The sequence below is a fragment of the Fusarium falciforme genome, chromosome 7, assembly GCF_026873545.1.
Source record: "Fusarium falciforme chromosome 7, complete sequence".
In the NCBI taxonomy this organism is placed as follows: domain Eukaryota; kingdom Fungi; phylum Ascomycota; class Sordariomycetes; order Hypocreales; family Nectriaceae; genus Fusarium; species Fusarium falciforme.
Genome location: NC_070550.1, coordinates 371779 through 385228, shown reverse-complemented (window position 1 = coordinate 385228; position 13450 = coordinate 371779). Strand labels below are relative to the sequence as shown.

At 50.2% G+C, this 13450-nt stretch overlaps 3 protein-coding genes across 3 annotated transcripts; all 3 read left to right on the top strand.

Moving 5' to 3' along the window:
* Positions 1-3009: 3009 nt before the first annotated feature.
* On the top strand, positions 3010-4871 carry NCS54_00881500 (Hypothetical protein; the record flags this gene model as incomplete). Its single annotated transcript, XM_053154183.1, has 5 exons — positions 3010-3026; positions 3142-3176; positions 3228-3835; positions 3908-4307; positions 4357-4871. 5 exons carry the CDS (start codon positions 3010-3012, stop codon positions 4869-4871), a joined length of 1575 nt encoding a protein of 524 aa, XP_053010158.1.
* A 282-nt stretch (positions 4872-5153) lies between these two features.
* On the top strand, positions 5154-6525 carry NCS54_00881400 (Hypothetical protein; the record flags this gene model as incomplete). The annotated part of the gene is made up of 2 exons (XM_053154182.1): positions 5154-5954; positions 6091-6525. 2 exons carry the CDS (start codon positions 5154-5156, stop codon positions 6523-6525), a joined length of 1236 nt encoding a protein of 411 aa, XP_053010157.1.
* Positions 6526-7367: 842 nt separating this feature from the next.
* NCS54_00881300 (PKS-ER domain-containing protein) lies at positions 7368-13020 on the top strand (the record flags this gene model as incomplete). Its single annotated transcript, XM_053154181.1, has 5 exons — positions 7368-7700; positions 7757-9326; positions 10953-11354; positions 11793-12165; positions 12228-13020. The coding sequence occupies 5 exons, from the start codon at positions 7368-7370 to the stop codon at positions 13018-13020; spliced, it is 3471 nt and encodes a 1156-aa protein (XP_053010156.1).
* Between the last annotated feature and the right edge of the window lie 430 nt (positions 13021-13450).

Genomic DNA, 13450 nt, shown 5'->3' with positions numbered 1-13450 from the left:
AGTACACGACGTATTCAGAGAGCATCAAGCGCTGTGAAAACTCAACTAATATGACGTCCCTCGAAATCCTAGGAACAGTCATGGGCTTCACACGGACATGCTATTCCGCGACATGAAGAAACTTTTTTCGTGTATTCGAACGGATGACGATGTCATGGCTGCATCTAATGGTAGGTTGAGGAAGATGTTCAGAGACCTTAGTCGAGAGGTAACTCTAACGGATACATGTGGTCAGCATAGCCTGCGAGAATATAATTACATATACCTGTTTTGGTAGTGAATCACTCAAACCAACAGTCGTTCTAGCTCTCCCATGTCATTCAGCTGACACGATTCTTGTGAATTAAGGAGTCTAATATCTAATCAGAGTTTGGAAATTCACTGTCGTGAAAGCATCCCTGGGATATAAAGGGCCTGCGTGTCCCCTCTGTCGCTAAGATCTTCTCGCTTGCTACAGTAACCACATCTATCATTGCACGAAGCTCGACTTTCACCACAGAAATCGCCTTCGAATCAAATAAAAAAACATAATATCCGACAAAGTTGCGGCCTCGAGACAAGATGTGCCGCATTACTGAGATTACTTACATCTGTGAACGGTGCGGAGCGCCGGTTGGATCGGATTACGTGACTGAAAAATGCTCTCGGGCGCTCAGGCCACGTGCCCGGCGCTGCCCAACAGCCCGATGTATCGAAGATGAGGTTGATGTTATAGTGTCATGGGAGTACTGCTACCCGTGCGTTAGACGAGAGAATGGAGGTTGAGCGCCTGATATCCCGAAAAAGGGTTCTTGGGCCAACTTGAGTGCAGGGCCTGGTCCAGATCTTTCCAAGCAGGACGGTTTATGGAATTCTCACGGTAGTTAATAGAGCTATCTTCTGGCATCTCACGCTCCAATGTGTTATTTTTCCCTATTCGTGTGTTTCTTGAGCACTCAGCCCACCTCTTGTTTGCTGCTTAGGAGAGGTAAAAGCAGGATTATAGCCGTCTCATCTCGGCTGTTATTAATCACCGTAGTTGTCCGATGAGAGTTTAATCGATGACTTTGTACCATTGACTTTGTCCGTGTCATCGCTAATCATCGTGATGCTGGGTGGGAAGACTACTAGAGGAAGGTCATAATGGTAAGGATTCTTTTTCGATCATTGAAGGCGCACGTAAACCGCCACTCGGTTACAATGAGCTTTCAAGGTTCCATACCAAAATCAGACTAGACAAACCGTCCGGGGTTTAGTGACACATAAGGACAAGGCATTATAATTTGACGAGCTTTTCAGTTACATCAAGATATGATAGTTCCGTAGCCCCTGAGTTGTCTTGGCACGCAATGATACTTCCACCTCACACCAAGGGTCGTTCACAGATACGAAATCGCGATTGGCCACCCATGGCTGACTATCTTGAGTCCGCTAGGTATGGGGTTTTACGGTATTGGGTTTCGATACTGTCATGTATTAATGACTGTGTTTTTTGCTGTTGTGGCTGACGGTCTCTCGCTGACTTGTCATTGTAGATAATAATAATCTCGAGTCCGTTGCAGAAACGGCAGTGGTGTCTTGTCAGGATGATTTACATCTCGGAAAGGTGTTCTTTTGTTTGCCCCGACGCCTGCCATGAGGCTTTGTCTCTAGAGAAATACGCCACCACGACTCATAGTCACTGGCACACAACTCGCTGGCTCCAAAACAGCTAGACAAGGGGGCCAATATGAATATGTCAAGTCAGTTCGATTAGGACACATCTTCCGAATGCAATTGATACTAGTATCGCGATCGGCAAGATTGCAACCACTGAGCCCCTTGAGTGCCTGGTCAAGCTCCAAGTTTGAGAATACAAACCGTAATATTAGACCCGTGCTAAACCTTGTAACGACAAGGAGAGATCTAGCTCTATATCGCGATAGACTTACGGCAATGGCTTTGGGAACTATGAGCCAGAGAAAAGGCTGTTTAGAGCTGATTAGCATGAGTCATCTCATGTAGCAAGCTTTTAAAAGAGTGATTACCCGGGACTCTCTCTTGTGTGCTCAATAAAAGGCCCACAAAGCCCAGCATACCTCCATCGCCCGCTAGGCGTCGGGCAAACAGGTAAGGGGAAAACAAGTTAGCTTGCATACAGAGGACATGTGCTGGACCTTTTCGGTCCATTCTGTCAGTTCGGCAGTCCAACCGGCAAGATGACATCAATGCGCGTACAAATCCTGATAATCTAAAAGATCAAAGATGCTCCTAGTCCAGGGGTGGTTTCAGCTGCAATTCTGATCCTAAATACTGATGGAGTGATGCCGATTGGTGCACATACGATTTTAAATCAAGCAGATTACTCCGTTGATCGCGTGTCACCTTGCCAATTCGAGAAGACTACTCGGATCCAGGCTAATCAGCGTTCGGTACAAACTTGACCGCTAGTATCCCCGAGGGATCAGTATCCTTTGAGGATCACTATGGCATTGATGAAATGATCCGCACAAGGCAGCCATTAATTGCCCATGCTGAAGCGGAAACCAAGTGCCGTAGTTAATGGTGAAACAGCCAACCAAACCGAAAATGGCCCCTAGCAGGAAGAAACTTGCAGAAATCATGAACCAACTGGCAATTTTGGCAATGGGATCCAATGTCGAGAACGCTCCATCGTTGCTATCAAGGGCGTCTCGGGTGGACACAATAACAAAGAACACAACGCAATACGCTCCATGAGCATTGCATCTAAAACTAATCAGAGGACATTGATAAATTTATAGTATAATTGTTTCGTCGCCTCAGTTCCCTCGACTGGCGGCCAGTCCAAATCAATCCACCATCGCAAACACCTGAATAACTGCGATAATATAGCTGCCTCCTGGTACGACATGTGAGGAATGCTCTCGTTTTCAACCCAGACCTCCCTACCCTACCACAGCCAGTTTTTTTCAAGTCGATCAAGGGAAGACATATACACATTTCCTTCTTCTATTGCATTCTCCCATTGCCCTCAACCCTGCGTCCTAAAATGAGGCTTCACCCTCTCCCATGGCTGCTGCTGCTCGGTACGCAGCTAGCGACAGTAGCCTCCTCACCATGTAGACCTAGATGTCCTAAAGACTCTTGCCTGTGTAACGGTAACTGTCGGCCTCTTCAACAGGGCGAGACATGTTGTTTCAGGAAGGACGAATCCCCTGAGCATATCGGCGGTCCCAGTAAGCTACTATTGCAACGGCTCTGATTGTCTTCTAATAATTCCGTCGCAGACAGAGAATGTTGCCGCTCGGGCTGCTGTCGAGAGGGCTGGAAGTGCGGCGACAACGGCATGTGCAAACCGCCACTTCCAGCCACTACCAACCCGACCACCATTGCAACTCTCACCAAGTCTGACCCTGTCTCTCTTACCACCGACCAGGATGTGTCGGGCACTTCATCGGGAAGCTTTCAACTCCCCTCTGCGAGCATGATAGAGGACGAACCGATGCCGGGACTCACTACCTCCCTGGGCTCGTCAAACACGCCCCCTAAGGTGACCAGCATAGAGTTGCCTGGTACAGACCTACCTGGTACATCTGTGTCTGGTACGGACGTGCCCGGTACGGATGTGTCCAGCACAGGTGGCCAAGATGCCACTTCCTTGACCCCGGATAGAACTGAAACTGGTATTCCAATCGTCACCACCAACTCGGATGGTCAAGTCACGACTTCTCCTAAGCAGACTATTGATCCTAGTATGCATATCCCCAGCACAGTCATTACCAACCCAGACGGCCAAGTCACCACCATCCGTCCCAACGAGCCGAGCACTGTCACTACTGGAACAGGCAGTGAGGTGCCGACAGTTCAACCAGATCAGTCTAGCGAGCCGGGTGCGGTAGATACCGGTACTGTCATCACCAGCACTGATGGGCGAGTCACGACTATTCCTGCAGAGCGGACGAACTAGCCCGGCGAGGGTGCCATTGGCACAGATTCCCGGGTTTCCACTACTCTTCCTCCTAGTAACACGGAAACCGCAACCCGTACGGTTATTACCGACCCCAAAGGGCCATTGTCTATTGTTCTTCCTCCCGGTGAAACTGAGACAGGCATCGACACACCCACGATCTTTAGCAACCCCGAGGGTCAGGTCTCTACTATCATGCCCTCAGATGAAACTGGTACTGGTACTGGCACTGCTACCGTCACTAACGATCCCACGAGCCAGCCTTCTTCCGTTCTCTCCGGAGGCGAAACGGAGGCTGACACTTCTCCTATCATCACCAATTCCAGCGGCCAGCCCACAACCGTCGCAGTCCCAGACGGAACTAGTGCTGGGACTGACACCGTCACCACTGGCCCCAACAGTCAGGAGCCCAGTCATGTCAACGGATACCCCTGTTCACCAGGGTTCAGACGGCCAGGTTTCACCCGGCGTTCAGCCTGAGACTTCTGAGTCTGGAACGGCGATGCAAACTGTCACTACTGGCCCTGCCGACCAGTCATCAAGTCTTGTACCATCTGACACACCAGCCATCCCGGAGACGACACCCAGTGGCGAGCCAGCGACAACGGACGGCACAACCACTGAGAATCTGAACACTGGTAATCAACAGGTCACTAGCTCAGGCGATACTCTCACTGAACCCACGGGTTCGAGCGACGAAGTCACAACTGCCCCTGAGCCTACTGGTGGCCAAACGACTATCCATTCGGATGACCAACCCACTAGCCCGTCAGATGGCCAAATCACTACCCCATCAGATGGCCAGACCACAGTAGCCCCAGAGCTGACAGAGACAGAGAATGGCGGTCTCGTGATCGTCCCAGTCACGACACCGGTTCCTAACGTTGAGTGTGACGACAACGGTATCAAGATTCCCTGCGACATATGGTTCTTCAACCTCTGCATTGCTCCAATTGAGGGCTGAGGCATCATCGTGTCCCACGAATCCATCCTCCGTATGCGCAGCCCGTTTACCCTTTGCGTCCTGTAGACAATTGTTAACCTCACCAGTGGGCCCATTGATCCCACAGCTCCAATTAAAGTCGACATCACGGGATCCATCCCTTGGCCAGAGTGTACGTATGAAAGCCATCTCATGAGTGTTTTTATTGTGTCTCCAAAGCTAACCTTACTCAATAGTGTTGACCCAGCCGGAAACCCAACGTTTTCTGAAAAGCCTGATAATTGTGAGACTCAAACGCCTACGATGTGCATTACCAGCACATCTTACAGAATCTTTGTTGATGGGACCATTACGTCAACAACAGCAACAGACACCGTCTCGCAATGTGGGCCATTTTACGGCTGTGATGTCGAGGACGATGACGTCTCAAAGACCATAACCAGTGCCACCACAGCCACTATGGGGTTTGAGACGGTGACTGCAGTTATGATGACCTGGGAGACATGGGATATCGATGAGTATACAAACGCAGAACTTCACGAGATGGCAGAAGCGGCACAGTCTCGAATTGACGAGAAGTTTGGTAATCTGACAACAACAACATCCGAGACCACAACCGAAGCCATGCCAACTCTGGCCCGTTCTCCTGAGATCATCCCCACATCTTCCGGCTTCTCTTGTGCCTCAACAGCCACCTACGCGCAATGTGGTGGTCCAGGTGGCCAAAAGGCTTGTGACGAAAACCCAGGTTGCGCTTTCTGGGTTAACACGGAGGAGATAACAATGACCACACCGGAAGAGACACCAATCTGCAGCGCGGGATATCAAACGTACACCGCGTCGGCCAAAACTGTCGTTCCTACAGACACGAGACCCCTTAGGTTCTTCATCCCAGTAGCAGACGAAATGGGATCAGACTGGGACTTCAATATCGATAGTGACGATGTCAACGAGCTTGTGGAGTCATGGAAAGTTGGAAACGACGACGACGACTCAATTGAGAGCGGCGATGGAGGAAAGGATATCGAAATCAAATGGAAGGCTCCTAAAGATTCAGATAAGATTCAGATAACCTTGCGTCTTGTAGACACTTCTAACATCAGAGTCAGAGGGCACATATGTCGAGTTGCAGTTTAAGGACTCGGATATCAAGGACAACTCGTTTAAGTTCACCGCATTCGGAGGTGTTATAAGTATATCTATCCTTCGTCGGATAGCTTGAGCCTGGCGCAGAAACCAGACCCCCTGTGTGCCCAACTGCAAAGTCGATGCAACCACCACCACCGATGTCGATGGCATGGTCTGCACGCGCTACCCCTGTCACTTTCCAGATTGCGAACAGGGCCCTGCACCTGAGCCTAAAGCTGCTTATCTTCTGGTCGAAGATAGTGTTATTGTCCCTTTATTCTACACAGGAACGATCGTCGCAAATGAGTATAGCTGGATAGAGGACAGGGGCGATAAGCTCAAGGATGAAGAAGAGGGCTGTGGTGCCATGACGGACTGGGATGTCGATGACATCGAGAAGGAAATGAAAGCCGGCTGGACAGCTCGACATAGGCCCACTTTCACTCTGCCAATAACTATCGCAGCGGGCTGCGTGGAGAGGGCGATTGCAAGCGCGGGAGGACCATCAGGGATTGAATGTGACAGCAAGCAAGGCAACCTGTGGTAGTTAGTTCAGCATTCAACATAGTACAGGTAGTGAAGTGAATGGCACCCACTTACGGGATTGCATCGGGACTGGGAGCATCTGGCGCTGCAAATGGGACGAACCCTAGGTGATCAGTGGTGCATTTCGGGCTCGGGTTAGCACGTATGTGCAGGTGCGGCCGCGGGTCTTAGTGAAAATTTCATGGCAATGATGGACTTTGGTGAGATATCACACCCCCAACATGTAAGTTTATATGTTTTGGAGACGTGTCATGGTCTCAATCATATGCAGGACAACAAGGAGAAGATCCATCACAAGCCAGAGACATTAGCCTTCATCAACCCTAAAGTATCCGCAATAAATATGCAAAAGAACGTAGCCAGGAGTATGCAGGCCGTGGTATATGTAATTGTAATCTTCGGGCCTTGGAGTGAGGTGATTCCGTCCCGGACATCTTCATGGCCCTTGGCCCCGCTCGTAGTTCCGACGCATTCCATCCCGCTTAACTTCAGACGAGGTTCGGATGTCGTTGACCGAGCTCGGGGAGATGAAAGCCGGGATCATGGCAAACTCGACACTCGCCATGTTACTCAAGAAAGGAAGGTATTGATTTAGAGTGGGCCTGAGCCAAGGCAGGCAGCCAATACGAGTGAGACTGGGCTCAAGAGTTGACCTGTTGGTTGTAGCCCAACATCACATCGCCCTGACAGTGGAGTCATATATCTGCAGGGAGGGGGCAAAGAATGGTGAAACTCTAGTCTTTGCGTTATTTAACGTGGCAATGTTGTCGTCGGATCCTCATTCACCGCTCACGTTGCCGCATCCAAGTATCAGCGACCATAGGGAATCGCATCTCCCGAGACATGGCATACTCAGAACCGTCACCGCCTGGGCCCCCAGTCCACTACCATGTCCTTTCAGTTGCATCTTCACCCCCAGAAACAGACGGAGATGACCTTAGTACTTCGCCCACAGGCCAGCCGAAGAATACCGAGCCGCACAGCTTTAGAGAAGGCTGTAACCCGAACCGATGGGCAGTTATGAAAGAGACCGTCGGTTGGAGAGTTTGGCTCGCCGACTTTGCTGCCATCGCCTTGCCGACTGCTTTCGTTATCGTTGCAATCTCGGTGTTGCTCCTGGATGGGAAACCCGTTGAGAACCTCGCTCTTAAAAAATGGCAAAATGCAATTACAGCGGTAAATTTTGGCGGACATGGTCACTTCTTGCCTGCGTGCTGATCACTGAAGCATAGTTGGCGACAGCGTTTCCCATCATCTTTGCCTTGATAGTCGGCCGCCTCGTTTATGAGATAGCTCGATGGAGGCTTGAAAAAGGAGCTACGCTTGGCTCGCTCGAACAACTGATCGGCAGTCGTACTTTTGGATCTACTGTTGTCACACTACTCCACCATCGAGCCTCAAAACTCCTCAGCATCGTCCTGGTCTTAGTCTGGGCCCTCTCGCCGCTTGGTGCGCAGTCTATGCTACGAATGCTTGAATCACGCCTTGAGCCGCGAGCCCAGGACTCAACTATTATACACTTTGATACTGATGCTCCAACCCAACAATCATGCATTATGCCATTCTCCCCTGACGGCTCAGCAGGTTTGGCTGCCATGGTATCTTATGTGAAGACCATGTTCGGTGCCGTATTACTTTCACCATCAACCACCAAGCTAGATTCGATGGATATGTGGGGAAATGTCAAAGTCCCCATCTTGAAGTCAGCTAGCGATGACTGGACGAGTATCTCCTGGAGCGCCGAGTTGGAACATTACTCTGCATTCGTTGGGATACCAATAACAGGTATCTCGGTGGGCAATAAAACGTTTCATCTTGAATCAAGTTATGTGGATCTTAGCTGCAGCAACATTAGCAAAACTGCGACCTTTACAGAGGATGTCACCTTCGGTTGGCGAAACTGGAACTCGTTTCCACTTGAAAATGGGACCTGGTACGGTTTCAACACCTCTAGCACTCTCGACCGCTCTTCTGCGCCTTGGGCCATGGCATTGGATAGGTTCGTCGATGACTTCTGGAGTGGCTTTGGCGTCCAGTCGCATAGATCCAAGCAGAACATGTACTGCAGACCGGCCTTATTCAAGAACGAGACTGGTATCAACGCTGGACTCACAAGGCTCTACTTCCAGGCGAAGCTCGGTTCCTCTGCAGCTTTGTCCTCGGCCGGGCTCACGGCCTATTGTGATGTTCACCAGAGATATGTTGAATCCCGAGTCACATGTCGGCTGTCAGATATGGGGGGCCAGCAGAATTGCACTGTTACCGCCCAGCGACCGTCACAACGACCTCACTCCCCTGACTCGATATCACATTTGTCCATTCCTTGGGTTTTTCGCTATATTTCAAGAGAGATACCGTTGACGACCGCGCCACAAAACTCTGATCACCCGGGGTTTATTCTGCAGTACCTGGACAATCCGAGCATTGGCAACTTCACCATGGTTCAGCAACTCGCCATGTTTGAGCACGTTGATGCCGACCTCTTCAGCCGACGACTCAGCCAAGTAATCAATACATACATCCTCCTGAGTCAAATGTTTCTTCAAGCAACGGGTGTCAGCGCCGTGTCTGCTGGTACGACAGATTGGAACATGGTCGCTCCGGCTCAAGTCAGTACCTTGATTGAGACCTTTTCAGTTCCACGATTGTGGATTGGGCTTTGCCTTCTGTCGTCTCTGATGCTCCTGATCTGTGGAGTTCTGAGTGCGATCCTGACGCGGCTATCAGCTGGACCGGACATCCTGGGATACGCCTCCACACTCATCCGCGACTCAAGGTATATCGACACACCGCACGAGGTGGGTAGGATGGAGGGAGCCGACGTTTCGAGGAAGATGGGGGACCTGCGGATCCGGTATGGGTTCGTCCGGGAAAGCCCAGAGGGACAAATGAGGAGTGGAGTTGGGCTGCAAGAAGAGACGCAGCCACTCAAGCTCCACCGCGGTTAGCCTGTGTCAACGGTAGATGGCCTTGGCAATATCTACATCCAGGCGGGAAAGCTGGCTGGGTTCCGACCCGTAGTCGGCACGTTGTGTGGGGTGAATGATTAAACTTGTGTGGAAATTGCGTATGGAGTGGTTGGGTGACAAAATGAGACTGTCCTAGCTCTTAGACGCGACGGTTTTCGAGCGTAGGGTCTTGGGAATCAGACCATCTAGGCTACAATCCAGGGACTGAATGATTACTATTAGTCCTAGTTTACTAAACTGTCCTCAGTGACCGATCTATAAATATTCCTTCAGTGCTAGAGCTAGTTGCTAGGCGGCTCTGCCCATGTTGTAACATGGTATCCGGACGAGTTGTCGCGCGTGTGGCACCTGCAACCATCATACCCACGCAAACCTCAACATTTGGCCATATGACGATTCATACAGAGTCGGCTACACAAAGCGTTACCAATATGCCACACCTATGTGCGATTCAAAGCCAAACCCATTGCACACCGGTCACGTTCCACGATGTCGAAAAGATCATGAGAGTTGGAATACGGATCGTGCTAACGATGGTGAGACTAGACACGTATTAGTTTGCCATCACAACATGGAGAGAACTCATACTGCTCACAATAAACCAACGCTAAACATGGCAATAACGCCAATCTTCTTCTTGAACTTGACCCCCAGTTTTAAGAGTTGGCTCAACGGGAGGATAAGCATCCAGATGTCCAATGCGACGTTCAGTGCACCATGAGAGATCCCCATGACATTGTCATCGACATTTACACCGCGAGGAGACTTGTCCTTCCAGCCCTCCCAAAAAAGCCAAAGGGGCATTTGTTGGATGAGGAAAAGGATCAAGTAGATCAAGCATATAAGGACAGTGAGTCCCATGGTCTATCGAACCACTCTGTGAAACTTGTGGCTAGGAAATATCCGAAAGAAAAAAAAAGGAGAATTGATAACTTGATCAACCCCAGGGATATCGCATATGCCAACTCACAGGAAAGCAGGTACTGCAATGATTGCAGCTAGCACAGAGAAGGAGCGAAAGTATTGCCTAGAGAACTCACTATTAGGAAAGTTGTAATGTCTTCATCACGCACAGTCCAGATGTCGAGGGTTAGGCCTTTGGAACGCACTGCAACGGTACGGTCCCCTGTTAGCAGATCGTCCCAAAAGCCGGGACCGTGGCAAGGATAACTTACTTATTTGGCAAAAGACGTTGAATGCAACGATAACTGGCTGCATTGGGTCAGTCGGCGGCCGGTACACCTAAGTCTGGGCGACATACAAACGCTGCCAAAATCAGGCTGTCGTCATGTCCCCATGGAATGTGCCCAACGGCTTTGGAGACAATTCTCATGGCAAAAAGGATTGCGGCTGATATGCCGATGACCAGACAGATGATACTTATTTCACGACGGCGATCTGTCGCTGGAAATTCACACGCTCTTTGGGTAATTTTCTTGTAGCCTAAGAAATGTTTTAGAATCCAATGTCGCCCTCGGTCAGATTCTAACGACCCCACCATACATCTTTGGCGCCATCGTTTCTATTCCCATCGGCATCATGGCTGACCACGTTCGACTCCGCTCCCCGTTCATCATCGGCTACTCGATTTTTCACATGGCTGATCTGGCGATGATCTCCAGGGGCGATGGCCAGGATGCTAGGTACACAGGCATGTTCTTGGTCATTGCGGGAAGTAACTGTGCCATTCCCTCCGCATTGGCGTTTCTCGCCAACAACGTCGTTTGGACACACAAGAGACCGTTTGCAGTTCCCATTCAGACCATCTTTGGTGGAATCGAAGGAATTATTGGGTCCCTCATGTTCCGGGAGGAGGATTATCCTGGGTTGCCTGGGTTGCAGTTCACATTGACATTGCGACGTATGTTCTGAGACTCATCATCTTCCTGATATACCTAGGTATGTAAAGATCTGAGATGTGCGCTCAAGATGGTGGCATCAAAGGATGATGGCCTTCTGGGAAATCATCCTGGGCGGGTAGGATTTGCCTATCGTGGGTCCTGGAAGATTGCTGGGTGATGTCGCAAAGATAGCGCCTCAATAGTGCACTCAATAGCCCATTTCATGGCGTCTCACTAGCAATCTTTGGGTTAGATGAATGCAGGAACCAATATTTTAGTGGATGTTACTCTCAGGTCCACGGTTTTGATTGGAAAGGAGCGTTTGTGGTGAAGACGCCACTCATTAGCTCAACAGCGGCTTTCCCGTATTGACAGGACCTACTAATACTTCTAATTCTGTGCTCCAATGCTTCTGTTCTTCAGGACTGACATTCGTTTTAGTTTCTCCTCAACTCAAGGGCCTAGTACTTCAGCCGCTACCATGGGAGCCTCCATCTCAGTCGTCAGCAACCCCGAAACAGTCGCCAATGCCATTTTCACGAGTGGTGTGGCCGTCACTGGCGCGGCTTGGAACACTGGATTCGACGAGAACGCCGTGGGCACCTTCACCAATGGCCCCTTGGGTCTTGCGTCTGGCGGCATCTTGACGACAGGCGGTTCGATAGACGCATCAGCAAACCAACCATATTCTGTCAACATAGACAACGACGCGGGCGCTTCCCAGATCTATTGTGGAGCAGATTCCCAAGATGCTGCTGTCTTGACGGTCGATATCGAAGTCCAGCAGGGTTTCAATGGAGTCGAGGTTGAATTCGTTCTCGCGTCGGAGGAGTTCTCATAGTAAGCCGTTATATGTCGTCCATTCACCATGGCGCTTTTACTGATCAGACAAGCACACACGCGGACCCGATTGGCATATATCTGGACGGCGAGCAGTACGCCCTGGACCCGGACGGAAGCAGAATAACGGCCAAATCGTACTACCTAAGCCCCGGACGAGCCATCAAGAACCCATACCAAATCTTCCAATATCCCTCTTGGTCCACCTATGCAGCATCGTCGAAGCCTCTGATCATGGGTATTGCCGCAGAGCCCGGGGCACACACCATGGTCTTTGCCATCTGCGACAATGTCGACGCCCAGCATGACTCGGCGCTCTTTGTGAGGGCCAAAGGCTGCAAGGACTGTGTGGCAGACGTCAAGATCCACTATCTCACGCAGACAACCACAACCGTTTCGACTTTTACTTCGACCATCGAGCCAGTCAGCATGTCTGCTGGCACTGTCTTGATCGGTGTGACGGCGGACCCAACCACATCAGCCACATCCAGCGAAGCTTCGACGGCCACCTCCACTGAGTATTCATCTTCATCAACTGAGGGTCCGGCTACATCCACCGATGCTTCTACCACTTCCAGTGAGACTTCTGCCACGTCCACTGAAGTATCAACCGAGTCGTCCGCCACGACAACCGCCGCCAGCGAGAGCTCAACAGTATCAACTACGGATTCCACAATGACCACGTTGAGCACCGATTCTTCTGTCACAACGGTCACATCTTCTCAGTCTTCCTCAACTATTTCAACCGAGACTTTGTCCATAACATCACAGGCCACCACTGTATCAACCATCGACTCCACGATGACAACCTTGACAACATCTCGAAGACCTTGCCGTCCTGCATAGTACCGTGGCCATAATTTTAGGTTCTAGTGTATATATGTATACTTTAGTAGACACTCGCAGAATCAATGATATTTCATTATTACAATTATCAAGTCAGGCTATGAGACATGGCCGTTGATGGGCAATGAAATACACACATAGCGATATATAAGAGGGGAAATGACGAGCTGAACGTATTGGATCATCAACTACGCAATGTCTCTCTTATTGCTACACTCGTCTTCCATCTTTCGTCCTCCCACCTCTACCAACCCTCTTGTACAATTCTCGCCGTGATCGAAAAGCGGGCGGCGAGTCGCGAGTATATAAAGATCCTCACAAGAATTGCGCTTACTGGGACGATCATGTTATCACGTTGCCACCACAATCGCCTTCAATCTTGGCATAAACGTCGTGATCCTTGTACGCCTTGCTGATGTTGCTGCTTGCG